This window comes from Callorhinchus milii, unplaced genomic scaffold (genome assembly GCF_018977255.1).
Source record: "Callorhinchus milii isolate IMCB2004 unplaced genomic scaffold, IMCB_Cmil_1.0 Scaffold100, whole genome shotgun sequence".
Classification (NCBI taxonomy): domain Eukaryota; kingdom Metazoa; phylum Chordata; class Chondrichthyes; order Chimaeriformes; family Callorhinchidae; genus Callorhinchus; species Callorhinchus milii.
The window spans coordinates 70,334-85,005 of NW_024704841.1; the positions used below are offsets into that span (position 1 = coordinate 70,334).

General features: G+C 47.1%; 1 protein-coding gene across 1 annotated transcript; it reads left to right on the forward strand.

The window, feature by feature from the left end:
- Positions 1-500: 500 nt before the first annotated feature.
- LOC103172017 (NACHT, LRR and PYD domains-containing protein 3-like) lies at positions 501-14,672 on the forward strand. Its single transcript, XM_042345796.1, is given in 7 exon segments — positions 501-1,096; positions 5,028-5,194; positions 5,651-5,822; positions 5,993-6,058; positions 6,854-7,824; positions 7,827-8,641; positions 14,582-14,672. Coding segments are annotated over 7 exon segments (2,433 nt in total). The 5' UTR covers positions 501-945.

Sequence of the window (14,672 nt, forward strand, 5' to 3'; positions counted from 1 at the left end):
TGAGGAAATTCAATATAATGAACGAGGAGAAACTGTTTCTACTGGCGGGTGGGTCTGTATCTGAGTACACTGATTAAAAATAGATGTTAAAAGAAACAGAGGTGAGTTGAGGTTTTCTTTAAACACAAGTTGTTGGAATCTGGTATTCATTGGCTGAAAGGCTGGGGGAAGCCGATTCGATAACAACTTTTATTTAAGAGAGAAGTAGGTAATTATTTGGGGAGGATATGTTTGCAGGACTATAGAGAGGGAGCTTGGAAATAGATTTGGACAGCTCTTTTCAAAGAGCTGGAACAGGCATTATGGGCTATCTCTTCTCTGCTGTATAATTCTATGATTCTATGAAATTGGCTGATGCATTCACCACCGAAATACAAATTAACAACAATTCGCAGTAAATGGGGAAGTGTTTTGAGACATTCTCCTCACTTGAAAGAAACCAAGTGCAAGAAAAGTTAGTAAATTTATCCTATTTCAGTAAGAAATCTGACTTTGCTTAAATCCTGTTTGTTACACTGACTTACAGTTTACTTCATTCGCAGGATAAATGTCAAATGTGAGAAAGGAGGAAAGTCATTGGATAAGCTAACCTTATGGTATTGTCTGGTAGATCACGTCTGGATTCCCTGTTAGCCTTGTAAAAGTTGTTCTACAAGAAACATAAATAAGGCTGAACACCTGTCACAAAACTCACCACCAGCTCGGCTGCACTTAGCAGGAATGAAACGCCTTGTTGGAACATTGTTGGAAAAGAGAAAACAAAACTCTAAAACACTGAGACACGAAAAACCTGATGAATCAATGAAATGGTCACCGTCACCACAACCAAACACATCCACATCTGGCGGGAATGAAACAGCGAGTACATCTGCAGTTACCCAAACACATTGTGATACGGATGCAAATCCCAACCAATGTTCCAGCATTTTGGGTACGTCGAGCGAGATGGCTTCCATTGAAACTGAACCGATAGCGAATGCAGAGTGCCATGCGATGATATGCGGTGTGCACCAGATACCCGGCAACCCACCAGAAGGCAATGTCTTCTCTTTATCTGACTTTGAGGAAAGTCTTAAAGAGACGATAACGAACAAAGGTAAATAGTTTATTGAGTACTTTTACACATAAATAAATACTTTTATCTCACCGGCCTTGGAACTCGGAGACCTGTCAATGTCGATTTTGATTGAGCAAACTCCCAGTTTGTTTAAATGACGATCTGGGAATTGTTTGATGGTTCATGAACCAAATCCCAGGTGATGACAAACCAGCCAGCCGGGCACATGGGCAAGTTTTGCAGAGATAGACCAGCCAGCCGGGCACATGGCAAGTCTGGAACTGACAGACCAACCAGCCTGGCACATGGGCAAGTCTTGCAGTGAAAGACTAGTCATAGGGGAATGGATTATTCCCGAATGTCTAGTCTTTTACTTACAGCTCCTGTTATCGATGTAAACCACCGCCCTTATGGGTAGAGTGGATACAGCCTACATGTATGCGGATGACACTCAAATCTACTTCTCCGCCTCCTGCTTCTCCTCCATTTACGTCTCCCAGTCCAGTAATGTCCAGTCAGTTTGTCTGACAGACAACAAGGTCTGGATGAGCACAAACTTCCTGCAGCTGAACGTCTGCAATACGGAAGCCACACTATTAGGCTCCCGCCAACCTCTTCGTTCCTGTGGGTCCAAATCCCTCAACCTCCCCAGGATCTCGCCCAAACGCACCAAACTCCTGCGCAACCTAGGAGTCAGGTTAGATCCACAGCTTTACTGTCTTCCCCAATTTCGTTCCCTGACCAGGATCGTTTTTTTCCACCTCTGTCGCATTGCCCTCCTCTGACCATAACTCACACCCACAGCTTCTACCTCATCCGCGCGTTTGCCACCTCCCAGCTGGACATTCCAAATGCCCTCCATGTTCGTCTCCCAAGATCCACCATAAACAATATTCAATTAACTCCGCCATCCGGATACTAACCAACACAAAGCTCTGGAGTGTCATCACACCAGTCCTTGCCAGGCTGCACTGGCACCCAATTTCCGAACGGATCGACTTCAAGTTTCTCTCCCTCATTTTCAAATGCCGACATGCACCTCGCCGACATACTCAACCCCCAGTCCTCCACCCGCTGTCTCAGGCTAGGCCTGCTCCGGCGCCCTGTTTGGCCCTCGCCCCCTCCTTTTCAACATCGGTGGCCATCCCTTCAGCCACTACGCCACAAAGCTTTGTAACTCTCTCCCTCAATGCCTACACCTTGCCCTCTGGCTCCCCAGTTGAAGGGAGGGGTGTGAAGGCCAGATACTGTTGAGTGATCCCAGCGAGACAAACAATGGACACTTTACGTTCAGTGCTCTGAATAGTTTTAGCTGATTGGATTATTTGTTAAACTACAGCCGTGACACACAACATACACGCCAGATACCCCATAGATATTTTTTTCATCTAAAATATATAATATCCACCAGGCAGCCTCATCCACCTGCCTTTTGTCGCCCACCACCAACCCTCTCGGCCCTCCTCACCCTCCCCATCAGCAGCTCCTACCTCGACCCCCATCCTACATTCCTTCCTCCCCATCTCTCCCTCCTCCCTCTCACCTACCATCACCTCCATGAAACCCACCACCTGCTGCCTCGATCCCCTCCCCACCAACTTGCTGGTCACACAGCTCCCCTTCCTCTGGCCACTATTGGCTGACATCATCAACCAGTCCCTCCCTACGGATCAGACCCTGCCCCCCTCAAAACTGCTGCCATCACACCCTTCCTAAAAAAAACCTTCGCAAGATCTCTCAAATCCCAGCCATTACCGCCCTATTTCTAAACTTCCCTTCCTCGCAAAAGTCATAGAGCGCGTTGTTGCCAAACAACTCCGCGCACACCTCTCCTCCCACTTCCTCTACGAACCCCTCCAATCCGGTTTATGCCCACATTACAGAGACTGCACTTATGAAAGTCACAAACGACATCCTCTTTATCTGTGACCAGAGCTCCCTCTGCCTCCTTGTCGTCCTGGACCTCTCCGCTGCGTTCGACACAGTTCGATCATGCCATCGTCCTCCACCGCCTTTCCTCCGTCATCCATCTCAGTGGGACCGCACTCGCCTGGTTCGAGTCCAACCTCACAAACTGCCAACAGTACATCTGCGCAAACGGCTTCTCCTCCCGCTCTCACCCGGTCACCTGCGGGTACCCCAAGGATCCATCCTTGGCCTCCTCCTCTTGCTGATCCTCATGCTCTCTCTTGGGGATGTCATCCGCAGACATGGGGTATATTTCCACATGTACGGGGACGACACTCAACTATTTTTCCATCTCTCTCTTCGCCCCCCAGTCCCTGATGTTCTGTCAGCTGACTGTCGGATCTCAGGGGCTGGATGAGCGCAAATTTCCTTCAGCTGAACGTTGACAAGACGGAAGCCATATTCTTTGGCTCCCGTCAACGTCTGAAGTCTCACGGTTTTCACCTCCTCAACAAACCCGACCTCCCACTAAAACTCTCCGAACCCGTACGTAACCAAGGCGTCAGGTTCGACCCACAAATATCCTTCCTCTCCCACATCCGGTCCCTCACCAGCACCGCTTTCTTCCACTTCGGACGCATCGCCCGTCTCCGCCAATATCTCACCACAAAAGCAGTTGAAACCCTGGTTCATGCCATTGTCACCTCTCGCCTGGACTATTCTAACGCCCTCCTCGCCGGCCTCCGATCCATTCGTGAAATCCAGATTATTCAGAACTCTCACCCGCACCAAACTCCGCTCCCCGAACCCCCAGTCCTGGCCAGACTGCATAGCTGCCTGTCCCAGAGAGGATCGACTTGAAGATCCTCAACTTGTCTTCAAATCCCTCCACTCCTCTTCACCCACCGACCTCTCTTACCTCCTCTCTCATCACAACAGTGCCCGTTGCCTTCGCTCCACTGGGTCTGGCCTCCTCCTTGTCCCCCGAATCATCTGCCACCAGCCACTACTCCCCGAGGAGCTCTGGAACTCCCCTCCTCACTCCCTTCGGCTCGCCCCTGCTCTTCCTATTTTCAGGTCTCTGCTGAAAACCTTTCTTTTCGATTGCGCCTTTGGTCACCTTGCACTCCCACCCCCACCCCCGCACATACACCACTGCTGGGTCCCAAGATCCGTTACTGTGAAGCTCTGAGACGCTCTGGAGAGCACTGTATAAATCCAAGTTGTTGTTGTAGACATAGTAGTTGGCAATCTGCAAGCCATAACACTGAACATCACTCTATTCCAGACAAAGGGAATGTTCTCTGTGGCATGAGTATAAACATAATATGCACAATAAAAAAAATACTAGTAGGCCTTGATTTGGTTTAGCTACAAATCATGTGATAAAAATCATTCCATATCAGGAAGACAACCCAAAGCGAATGTGACTGTGAGTCTTGTGGGAGAATGTGACAATATGCAAACAACAATGTCCCTCAAATAGCCATGGTGTGAGAGACCAATTTTGTTTGGTGTTTATTTATCCAGGATACCGGGAGCAACTCCCTTGTTTTAACCAACAGCAGAGCAACAACAAATGGGACCTTGGTTTAGTGCCCAGTCTGAAGTTGGCAGCTCAGCAGTGCAGGATACCCCAGCAGTGACCTGCTTTGCAGTGAGAAGATATGAGTTCCATTTCCCGCCGTGTGGCTTCAACCCTCAAAACGCTCTGATAGGTTTATCTTAATAGATTTGATACACGTGTTCGTAAATCATGAGGGATTTTGAGAGTAGAGAGGCTATAACTGTTTCTCTGGAGGGTCCGTGAATGAGGGACACAGACTTAAGATAATAGGCAAAAGAACCAGAACAAAACAACCTTCTGTCTCAGGAACGGGAATGATACCAACTGAGCCAGGCTGGCAGTTCTCTGATGTTAGCTTCCAAATTGTATTTTAGGCCAATGGATGATGGTTTATTCTGATTTTTTGCAACAATAAATGTAATATTTCCTGAAATATATTTTTAGAGAATACAAGTAAAATCATGTCTGACTAACGTTTTTACTGGTTACTAACAGGCACAAACACCTTATTCACCGAGACCCTGGCCCTGTACAATGGGTACCAGCTGCACCGACTGACAAAGTTCTATCGGGATAGATTGGAACAGGCCATTGAGGAAGGCGTGGAGGACATCAGCTCAAGGCTGACACAGAAGGAATGTTTCAGCCCCCAGGAGCACAAAGTAGGTTTGAGTCAGGAGGTTTCCCTTTCATTTGTTAAAAGCTCAGCAAATCTGTGCCTGTCTGCACGGCTCATGTGCTGCTGTTATCAGGAAATCAGCAGAATGCCAATCAACACTTCACAGCCAGTTGTGTTGTAATGCAGGCCATGTACTCTATGTTTGTAGTGGAGCAGTACTGCACAATGTAATAGGTGTCTGGTTATATAGCGTTTGAATAGCACCGTTCACGTGGCGAGGCAGTCTCAAGGCACTGACAGTTGAAAGTTAGAGCCCGAGCTGGATTTGGGAAGGGAAGGGGAGGGAAGATGATCAAAGGCATAATCACAGAGGAAAGCAGTTTGTGGAGGGAAGAGATAGCAAATCCAGCCAAGCCATCAATTGGTCTGGGTATTGCTGATCACTGTCACTGTTCATGTTTCACTCCATCTTCAATACATTAATGCTCACTCTCTGCAGAAACTCACTGAGCTCACACACAGTGGGCGGAAGAGACAAAGCTCGAAACTTCTTCTGAACATGGTGATGGGGAAAGGTTCCCAGGCCAGGATAGTGATGTGGGAATCCTTTGTGAAAATGAGGCCAACTTTGCCCAAACTGAACAAAATCATGACTGAAATACAGGAACAAGGTAATGTTATACATATTACCATGGGCCGAATGGCCTCCTTCTGTGCTGTAACATTCTATGAATGTGTGATGGTACGCAGTGTCTCCATTCTGTGGCGAGTTACAGATTTTACTCAAATAGTATTGAGACAAAGTTCATTCAAGCTAGTAATATTAACTCTATTCAAACAGGTGCCAGTCTAGTGAATGAGGTGACCATCGACCGAGGTGTACCAGACGTCTCCAGTGATATGATAGGTATGAGACAATGACAAGATTCAAGCCAGTCAATCACTTCCGAAATAAACAGTTTAAAACTTTTCCATTTACTTGGTGATTTCCAGAAAACTCAAATGAGGAGGAGAGAGGGTAGTAGGCAGACACAGAGGGAGAGGAGGGGAGAGGGGAGGATTGAAGATGAGGAGGGAGGGGAATGGTCCTTATTGGATTCTTAGATTATTTCAGCAAATATTGCTTTGGTATGATTTTTCTCACAATAAATCAGATGATGTCTCACAAGTCGTCATATAATGGCCTGAAAATCTCCATGGTTTGAATGCAATTCAGATTGTTTAACCCTTGTTTGTCTGGCTCAGTTAGTGTTCCTTTTGTCACGGAGTCAGAGGTTGTTCAAGTTCACATCAACAGGACTAGTTGACACTCCAGTTCAGTTCTGGGATGTGCTGCATTGACGCAGATGCCACCATTGGGATATCAAACCGAGGTCGTGTCTCCCTTTTCAGATGGACTTTAAAAACCCCAAGATACCATTTGAAAAGAGAAGGGAGTTTGTCACTCCCGGTTTCCCGGCCAAAATCTCACAAATAAATGTGGTGACTCACTTAACAGCGGCTTGTGGGACATCGCTTTGCACAAATTAGCCGCTGTGTTTGCCAGCGAAAGACAGCCACTACACCCTAGGGTTAAGCTAGTGCAGCGCTTTGGGCAGTCCTCCTGCCTTGAAAGGCCTTACACTGAATCAAAGTATTATTGTTTAACAATGCTCAATAATGCTTCTATTTACTTTATGATTATTTAATATTCAACATGAAGCTATTCAGCGACTGCACAAGGAGACGTTACAGAAACAATGTGAGAAACTGGAAGTGAAGACCATCCTGATAAAGGAGAAGGTGAGGACGTTTCAGTTGGTTGATCGCTACACGGAATTAACAATCATTTCTGATCTCCGTCACCGGAAACTGGTAGAACATGAGCTGCTGGCGAGAGGCAGAGACCACGAGGAGTGGAGACAGAAGCAACTCCGGGGAGAGCTGGAAAAAATCCGAACTGATAAACTGTTCCACAGCAGCTTCTCAAAAAGAAATACTTTACCTTCTTCTCAGAGAAGTGGATCTGATCCTCCTACAGGGACTTCCGCAGTAGTCAGTGGAGTGGCTGGGATTGGAAAAACAACCATGGTGCAAAAGATTGTCCATGACTGGGCCACAGGCAAAATCTATCCTCACTTCCACTTTGTATTTGTTTTTAAATTCCGAGACCTAAACAGACTTCACGACAGAACAACGCTGAACCGCCTGATCGGGGAGCAGTATCCTTACCTCAGGGGTGTTCTGGATGAGCTGTGGAAACACCCAGAGACATTGCTCTTTATATTTGATGGTTTGGATGAATTCAGGGCAAGGATTGATTTCGCTGACAGTCGGAGAGACACAGAGCCTCAGCGCAGGTGCACAGACCCTGAATTCCTCTGTGAAGTTTCTGACATTGTGTACAGTTTAATACAGAAAAAGCTGCTGCCAGGCTGCTCAGTGCTGGTGACCAGCCGCCCCACTGCATTACAGTTACTGGCAAAGGCTCAGGTCAGTGTCTGGGCTGAAATCCTGGGATTTGTGGGTGAAGAGAGAAGGGAATATTTTCACAAGTTCTTTGAGGATCAGGAGGTGGCGGCTGCTGTTTACAGCCACGTGGAGGAGAACGAGCTCCTGCTCACCATGTGCTACAACCCGTCCTACTGCTGGATCCTCGCTCTGTCTCTGGGTCCCTTCTTTACACGGAAACACAGCAACAAACAGCAGTGCCCAAGACAGTCACACAACTCTTCTCCTATTATATTTATAACATACTATCACATCACAGTGTCAAGATGGAAAGCCCCCGTGATGTGATGCTGAAGATTGGTGAAATGGCCTTCACTGGAGTCTCCCATAGAAACATTGTCTTTAATAATGAAGATCTGTTCAAATATAACCTCCAGCCTTCCCAGTTCCTCTCTGGGTTTCTCATGGACCTTGTGGAGAGAGAGTCTTCAGAGCACAGTGTGGTCTACACATTCCCGCACCTCACCATCCAGGAGTTTGTTGCCGCACTCGCTCATTTCCTGTCTCCTCATTCCAAACAAACCATGTGGCGTTTGATCCGTGGTGACATGGAGGAGGACGGCCGGTTTGAGATATTCCTGCGCTTTGTTGCGGGTCTCTCCTCCCCACGGGCAGCTCAGCCACTGGAGGATTTTCTGGGGTCATTTGTCCATCAGACAACCTGCGCGGTGATCGATTGGCTGAAGGAGAAGGTTAAAGCTCAGATCAGTGACACAGTCACCGTCACTGGGAAAAGGAAGCTGCTGAACACACTCCACTACCTGTTTGAGTCTCAGAATCGAGCCCTGGCACAGCTCACACTGGGCTCTGAACACACACTGACATTTGGTGACATCTCTCCAGGGAAAGCATTGAGACTGACACCGATAGACTGTGTTGTGGTGTCTCAGGTAATTGGACTGTGTGACACAATAAAACTGCTGAATCTGAAGAACTGCTACATTCAGGATGAGGGCCTCCAGCGTCTGGTTCGTGCTGTGCACAAATGTCAGGAATTGTGGTAAGTTTACTCTGTTTGTAAATCTTATTCATATTTTTCTTATTTCAAAGATATTCTCCAGGACTTTAATGACATTAAACATCAGCTGATCAATGGGAGAATGGTATCACACAGCTGGAGGGAACAGTGTGTGACACTGTGATAGCCGTCACACACCACAATCCTGTCCTGCGGGATTGGGATGTGAATGGCTGACATTCCACTGCACACCTGACTGCTCCACACCCTAAGCCCTTCGGTGGCATTCCCAATAGCTGATGCTATTGGGATTGGTTCCTGACTCCCGACTGGATTACTCACTTTATTGAATAAATTTTAACTTGATCCCAGGTCAGACAGACCAGAGTTTGTGCTCAGAGATGCCATTCAGTGGTTACTGTTTATTCATACAGGAGATAGTTCTCCTGACCACAGAGTCTCTGACACACAGAAACCCTTTTAACCTCTAAGCCTCTGAGCTTTCCACCAGCTCAGGACCCGAGGGTTCACTCTCCAGAACTGTGTGATTAGGCCGAAGGATTTCTGTTTCCTCATCTCCCGGCGGCAGCACCTCCCCCAATGCTGCACTCCAGGGCGAAGGGACCTCCCGAGGGCTTGGACATCCCATTTATCCAGGCGCAGCCACACCCTCTCTCCAGTACAATGTTATAAAACTGATACAATATAATTCACCCCAAACACATCTCCCTCAGCCTGACATCAGTCTGACAGGTGTGGGCTCCCCTGGCCTGGTGAAGAGTCTCCATTTCCAGCTCCTGAAATCTCACGACCCCAGAGATTCCGTTTCCCAGATCTGGGGCTCACAGTTTGTGGAGAATGAGAGAATAGACAGATAACCACTGCCCAGAACCTGGTCATTAAAGGCCGGGCTTGCAGAAGCCAAAATAATAGCCTCACTCACACACTGACTGAGGGTTACAGTGCTGCTGAAATAGACCCAGCGTAAACTGTGCTGCTGCCAGGACCAGGCATTGGAGGGAATCCACTCCATTAAGTCCCAACAACCCAGCATGTTAAGATGTATTGCCAAGTTAAAGGCTGTGAGAAATACAAGGTTTATTATTATGATTATTATTATTATTTTTCTGATCAGATCCTATCATTCATATTGGCTCCACTTTATGTCCACAAACGGCTTCTCCCCCAGTCCCCGCACTGCCTCGTGTCTTGTTCCTCAGGGCTTTGCACTTGGTCCCCCTCCTCTTCAACCTGTATATTCTCCCTCTTGGTGACATCATCTGCAGACATGGGTTCAAGTTCCACATCTATGAGGATGACACCCGACTCTACATCACTGCCTCTACCCTCGAACCCCACGACCACTGCTGTAATGACACAATGTCTGTCAGACATCAAGTCCTGGATCAGAACTAGCTTTCTACAGTTGAATGCCAGCAAGTCTGAGGCTCTGCTGCTTGGCTCACACCAGCACCTCCGCAACTCAGGCACTGAGCATCAGCATCTACGGATGCCCACTCCACCTCACCAAACCTGGGTGCCTTTCAACTGTCCTTTCTCCCCCATATCTTTGCCATGACCCGCTCTGCCTTCCCCCACTTCTGCAACATTGCCATCTCCACCTCTGCCTCACCCCTCAGGCTGTCGACACCCTGCCACTTGCCTCCATTACATCCTGGCTCAACTATGCCAATTCCCTGCTTGTCAGCCTTCCCAAATCTTCCCTCCACAAGCTGCATAACATCCAATTCTCTGCAGTTCATGTCATCTCCTGCACCAGATTCCTTGACCCCATCTCCCCCAGCCTCGCCCGGCTCCTCTGACTCCCCATCCCTCAGTAGATAGAACTCAAAATCCTCTCCTCACTTTCCAGGCCCTCTACGGCCTTGCCCCCTCCTAACTCTCTGACGTGCTGACCCCATTCAGTAGCCTGCGGCCTTCTCCATGTCTCCTACCCAACCCACCCTGCCATCGGCAGCCGAGCTTTCAGCCTCTCTGCCCCCGCCCTTTGTAACTCCATCCAACAATCCCTTGGCCTCGCTCCCTCCCTTCACGAGTCGCGGTTCCTCATGGCCTGAAGAGCCACCCATAATATCAGCTGGTCCCACTGCACTGTCCTCACACCCAGGTCACTTACACCGTTATAACGGGCTCTGAGTACCGGCCGTGGGGAAAGCGGGTAAACTGGGCACTGGGAATGTGAAGCCCGAGGACTTGCAGAGCACAAGACAGCTACGGGGGGAATTGTTCTACTGGGGGAGAGGCAGTTACCCCTTCCAGGTGTCACACTCTCCCTCTCAGTTCTCTCTCTCTCTGTCTCTCGCTCTGTCTTTCTCTCACTCAGTCTCTCTCTCCCCATCCCTTCCATTCAGTCTATCTCTCTATCTCTCAGTCTCAGTCTCTCGCTCTGTTTCTCCCGTTCTGTCTTCATGTCCTCTCTCTCTCTCTGTCAATCTCAGGCTCTCCCGTAAAACACAGTTACACATTATAACATATTCTCTCACACAATTTCTCTCTCTATCTCCATCTCTAACTTTGTCTCTGCTGTCTCTATCACACACTCTCCGTCTCTCTCTTTAACTCTCCCTCTCTCTCTCTGTCTCTCTCTCAGTCTCTCTTTCTCAGTTTATCTCTGCAGTCTCTCTCTCTCTATCTCCTATCCAGTATCTCTCTCTCTCTCTCTGTGTCTCTTTATCTCATCCTCTCTCTGTCTTTCCCGCAAAACACGCATGTTATAATATATTATCTCTCCGTCTCTCGCTATCTCTCTCATTCTAATAATAATAATCCTTGCATTTGATATAGCGCTTTTCACGCCTTCTCGACGTCTCAAAGCGCTTCACAGAATATGCTGTCAAGTGAATTGACCGTATATTTGTGGGCGAAAGGCGATTTGCGCACAACAGCGTCCCACAAACAGTCGTTGATTGAAAATGACCCATTTATTATTGTTTTGTTTTGGAGGGAATATTATTAGGCGTGTGGAGTAAACTTGCCCAAGGTTTCGCCCTCCTTGGAATTGAACCCAAATGACTCGCTTGCAAAGCGAGTGCTCTAACCACTGAGCTACAGGACTCCACTATCACTCAACTATCACTCTATCGCTCACAGTCAGATCTCAAAGTACCTCTTACTTAATTTCTTTCTCGGTCTCTTGCTCTCTATCTATTTCTCAGTCTCTCTCTCTATCGCTCTCTCTCCCACCTTTAGTCTCCCTCTGTATCTCACCTACAAACTGCACATTCTATACGATATACAATATATTCTCTCTCACGGTTTCCCTCTCTCAGTCGCTCTCTCTCTCTCTTTCTGTCTATCAGTCTCTCTCAGGCTCCCTCTCTATCTCTCTCAGTGTCTCTCTCGCTTTCTGCCTCTTCCGAAAAACACACGGTTACTGCAATTTATAATATATTTTCTCTCTCTCTCTCTCTCTCACTCAGTCACTCTCTTTATCTGTCTCTCTCAGTGGCTCCCTCTGTACCTCTCCCAAAAAACACAGTCACTACACTTCGTAATATACTTTCGCCCAGTCTCTCCTCTCTCAGTTTCTCTGTGTATGCCGAAAACACAGTCACTATATTTTATAAAATACTCTCTCGCTCAGTTTCTCTCTCTCAGTCTCTCTCTCAGTCTCTCTCGTTGTCCGTTTCTCTATCTTTCTCACAGTCTCTCTCTCTCTGTCTCACTCTACCACAAAACACACAGTCGCTGTACATTATAATATATTTTCTCTCTCAGTCTCTCTCAGTATATCTCTCTATCTCACTCAGTCTCTCTCTGTGACTCTCTTCGTCTCTTTCTCACTCTCTCTCTCCCTCCCAGTGACTATCTCTCTCTCCTAGACTCTCACACTTTCTCTCATTGTATCATTTTCTCATATTTTTGCTTTTTCTCTCCCCCNAAAACACAGTCACTACAATGTGTAATACATTATCTCTCACATTCTCTCTCTCGCTTGCTCTCTCTCTGTCTCTTTCAGTCTCTATTTCTTTCACTCTGTCAGTCTCTTTCCCTCAGTGTCTCTTCGTCTCTTCCACAAAACACAGTCACTACACGCTATGTATTTTCGCTCAGTCTCTCAGTTTCTTTCTCTCTTGCAGTCATCCTTTCACAGAGCTCTCTCTGTCTCTCTCAGTCTCTCTTTCTGTCTCTCTCTCTCTCTCTCTCATTCTACCTCTTTCTCATATTTTCGCTCTGTCTCTCACCCAAACCACACAGCAAATACACTTTATAATATATTTTCTCTCACATTCTCTCTGGCTCTCATTCTCTCTCTCAGTCTCTCGTTCATTCTCTTTCTTGCATGTGTATCGTGTATCATTTGCAGTTACTGTGTGTTTTGTGGGCGAGAGAGAGAGAGATGGAGAGAGAATAACATACAGAGAAAAGGAGTCAGACCGAGCGACTCAGAGGGAAAATAGACTATAAAGTTTATTGACTGTTTCGTGGAAGAGAGTGAAGAGAGAGTGAGACTGAGAGAGAGACTGAGAGACACAGAGAGAGAGATTCAGAAAGGGACTGGCAGAGAGAGACTGAGAGAGAGAATGAGACTAATCGAGATACACTGAGAGATCGAAGTTGAGAGATGGACAGAGTGAATAAATGAGAGTGAGAGATTCAGAAAATAGAGAGAGAGAGAGGCTGAGAGACTGTGAAGGAGAAAGACCGATAGAGAGTGACTGAGAGAGATAGAGACTGAGAGAGATAGAACGAGAGACTGAGTGAGAGAGATCTCGAGAGAGTGAAAGAGACAAAAAGATAGACAGAGAGGGTTTGTGTGTGAGACAGAGGAGAGAAACTAGGGGAGAATAACGGCGATATATAGAGAAAAATGACATAGAGAAAGAGACTGGTTGGGAGAATATATTATATTTCAAGTATAGTGACTGTTTTGTGTAAGAGACAGAGCGAGAGGGAGAGAGAGAGCGAGACTGAGAGCGATACTATGACAGAGAATATGTTATAAAATGACTGTTTTGTGGGAGACTTAGAGAGAGACTGAGAGTGGGAGACTGAGAGAGACAGCGAGAGTGAGAAAATACATTATAATGTATAGTGTCTTTCTGTTTGGTGGGAGAGACTGAGAGAGAGTGAGAGAGAGAGGGAGAGACTGAGAGAGAGACTGTGAAAGTGACTGAGAGAAAGCAAGACTGATCGAGATACGCTGAGAGACTGCGAGACGGAGAGAGAGAGAATAAATGAGAGTGCGAGATTGAGAGAAACAGAGACTGAGAGAGAGGAAGACTGAGAGAGAGATTGGGAAAGAGAGAGAAAGACAGACAGAAAAAATAAGAGATACTGAGAGGGAGACTGATAGAGACAGTGAGCCAAAATATGTTTTAAAGTGAAGTGACTGTGTGTTATGTGGTAGAGACTGAGGGAGAGAAACTGCAGTAGAGATCGAGGAGAATGAAAGAGTGATTGAAAGAAAAAGTGCGAGACACAGTGTGAGAGAGACTGAGAGAGAGACTGAGAGAGATTGTGATAGAAAACAGAAAGAGAGAGAATCAGATAGAATATATTACGAAGGGAAGTGAGGGCGTGTTTTTGTGGGAGAGACATAGAGAGATTGAGAGAGCGAGTGAGAGGAACAGAGTTAGAGACAGTGAAAGCGCACATATTATAAAGTGTAGTGACTGTTTTGTGGGAGAGACAGAGAGAGACTCAGAGAGAGAGAAACTGAGAGACAGAATGGGAAAAAGATTGAGAGACAGAGAGAGTGAACGAGAGAGACAGTGAGAGAGACTGAGATACAGAGAAAGAGACAGAGAGAGAGAGAGAGAGCGTGAGAGAGACGGAGAGAGAGTGAGAGAGAGAGATAGAGAGAGAGAGACTGGACTGTGTGGGCACATGTGTGCATGTGCCTGACACTGGTCCCACCGCTTTGGGACTTGCTCCCCACGTGAAAGGTTCCTGTATATACATGTCAATGTGTATTGTGTTGTTACACTATACTCCCTGTGTTTGTGTCTCTGTGTCCAGGTTGGGGGACAATAATCTGGGAGATTGTGGAGTGAAGCGACTGTGTGAGGCTCTGAGGAACCCGGAGTGTAAAATACAGAGTCTGGAGTAA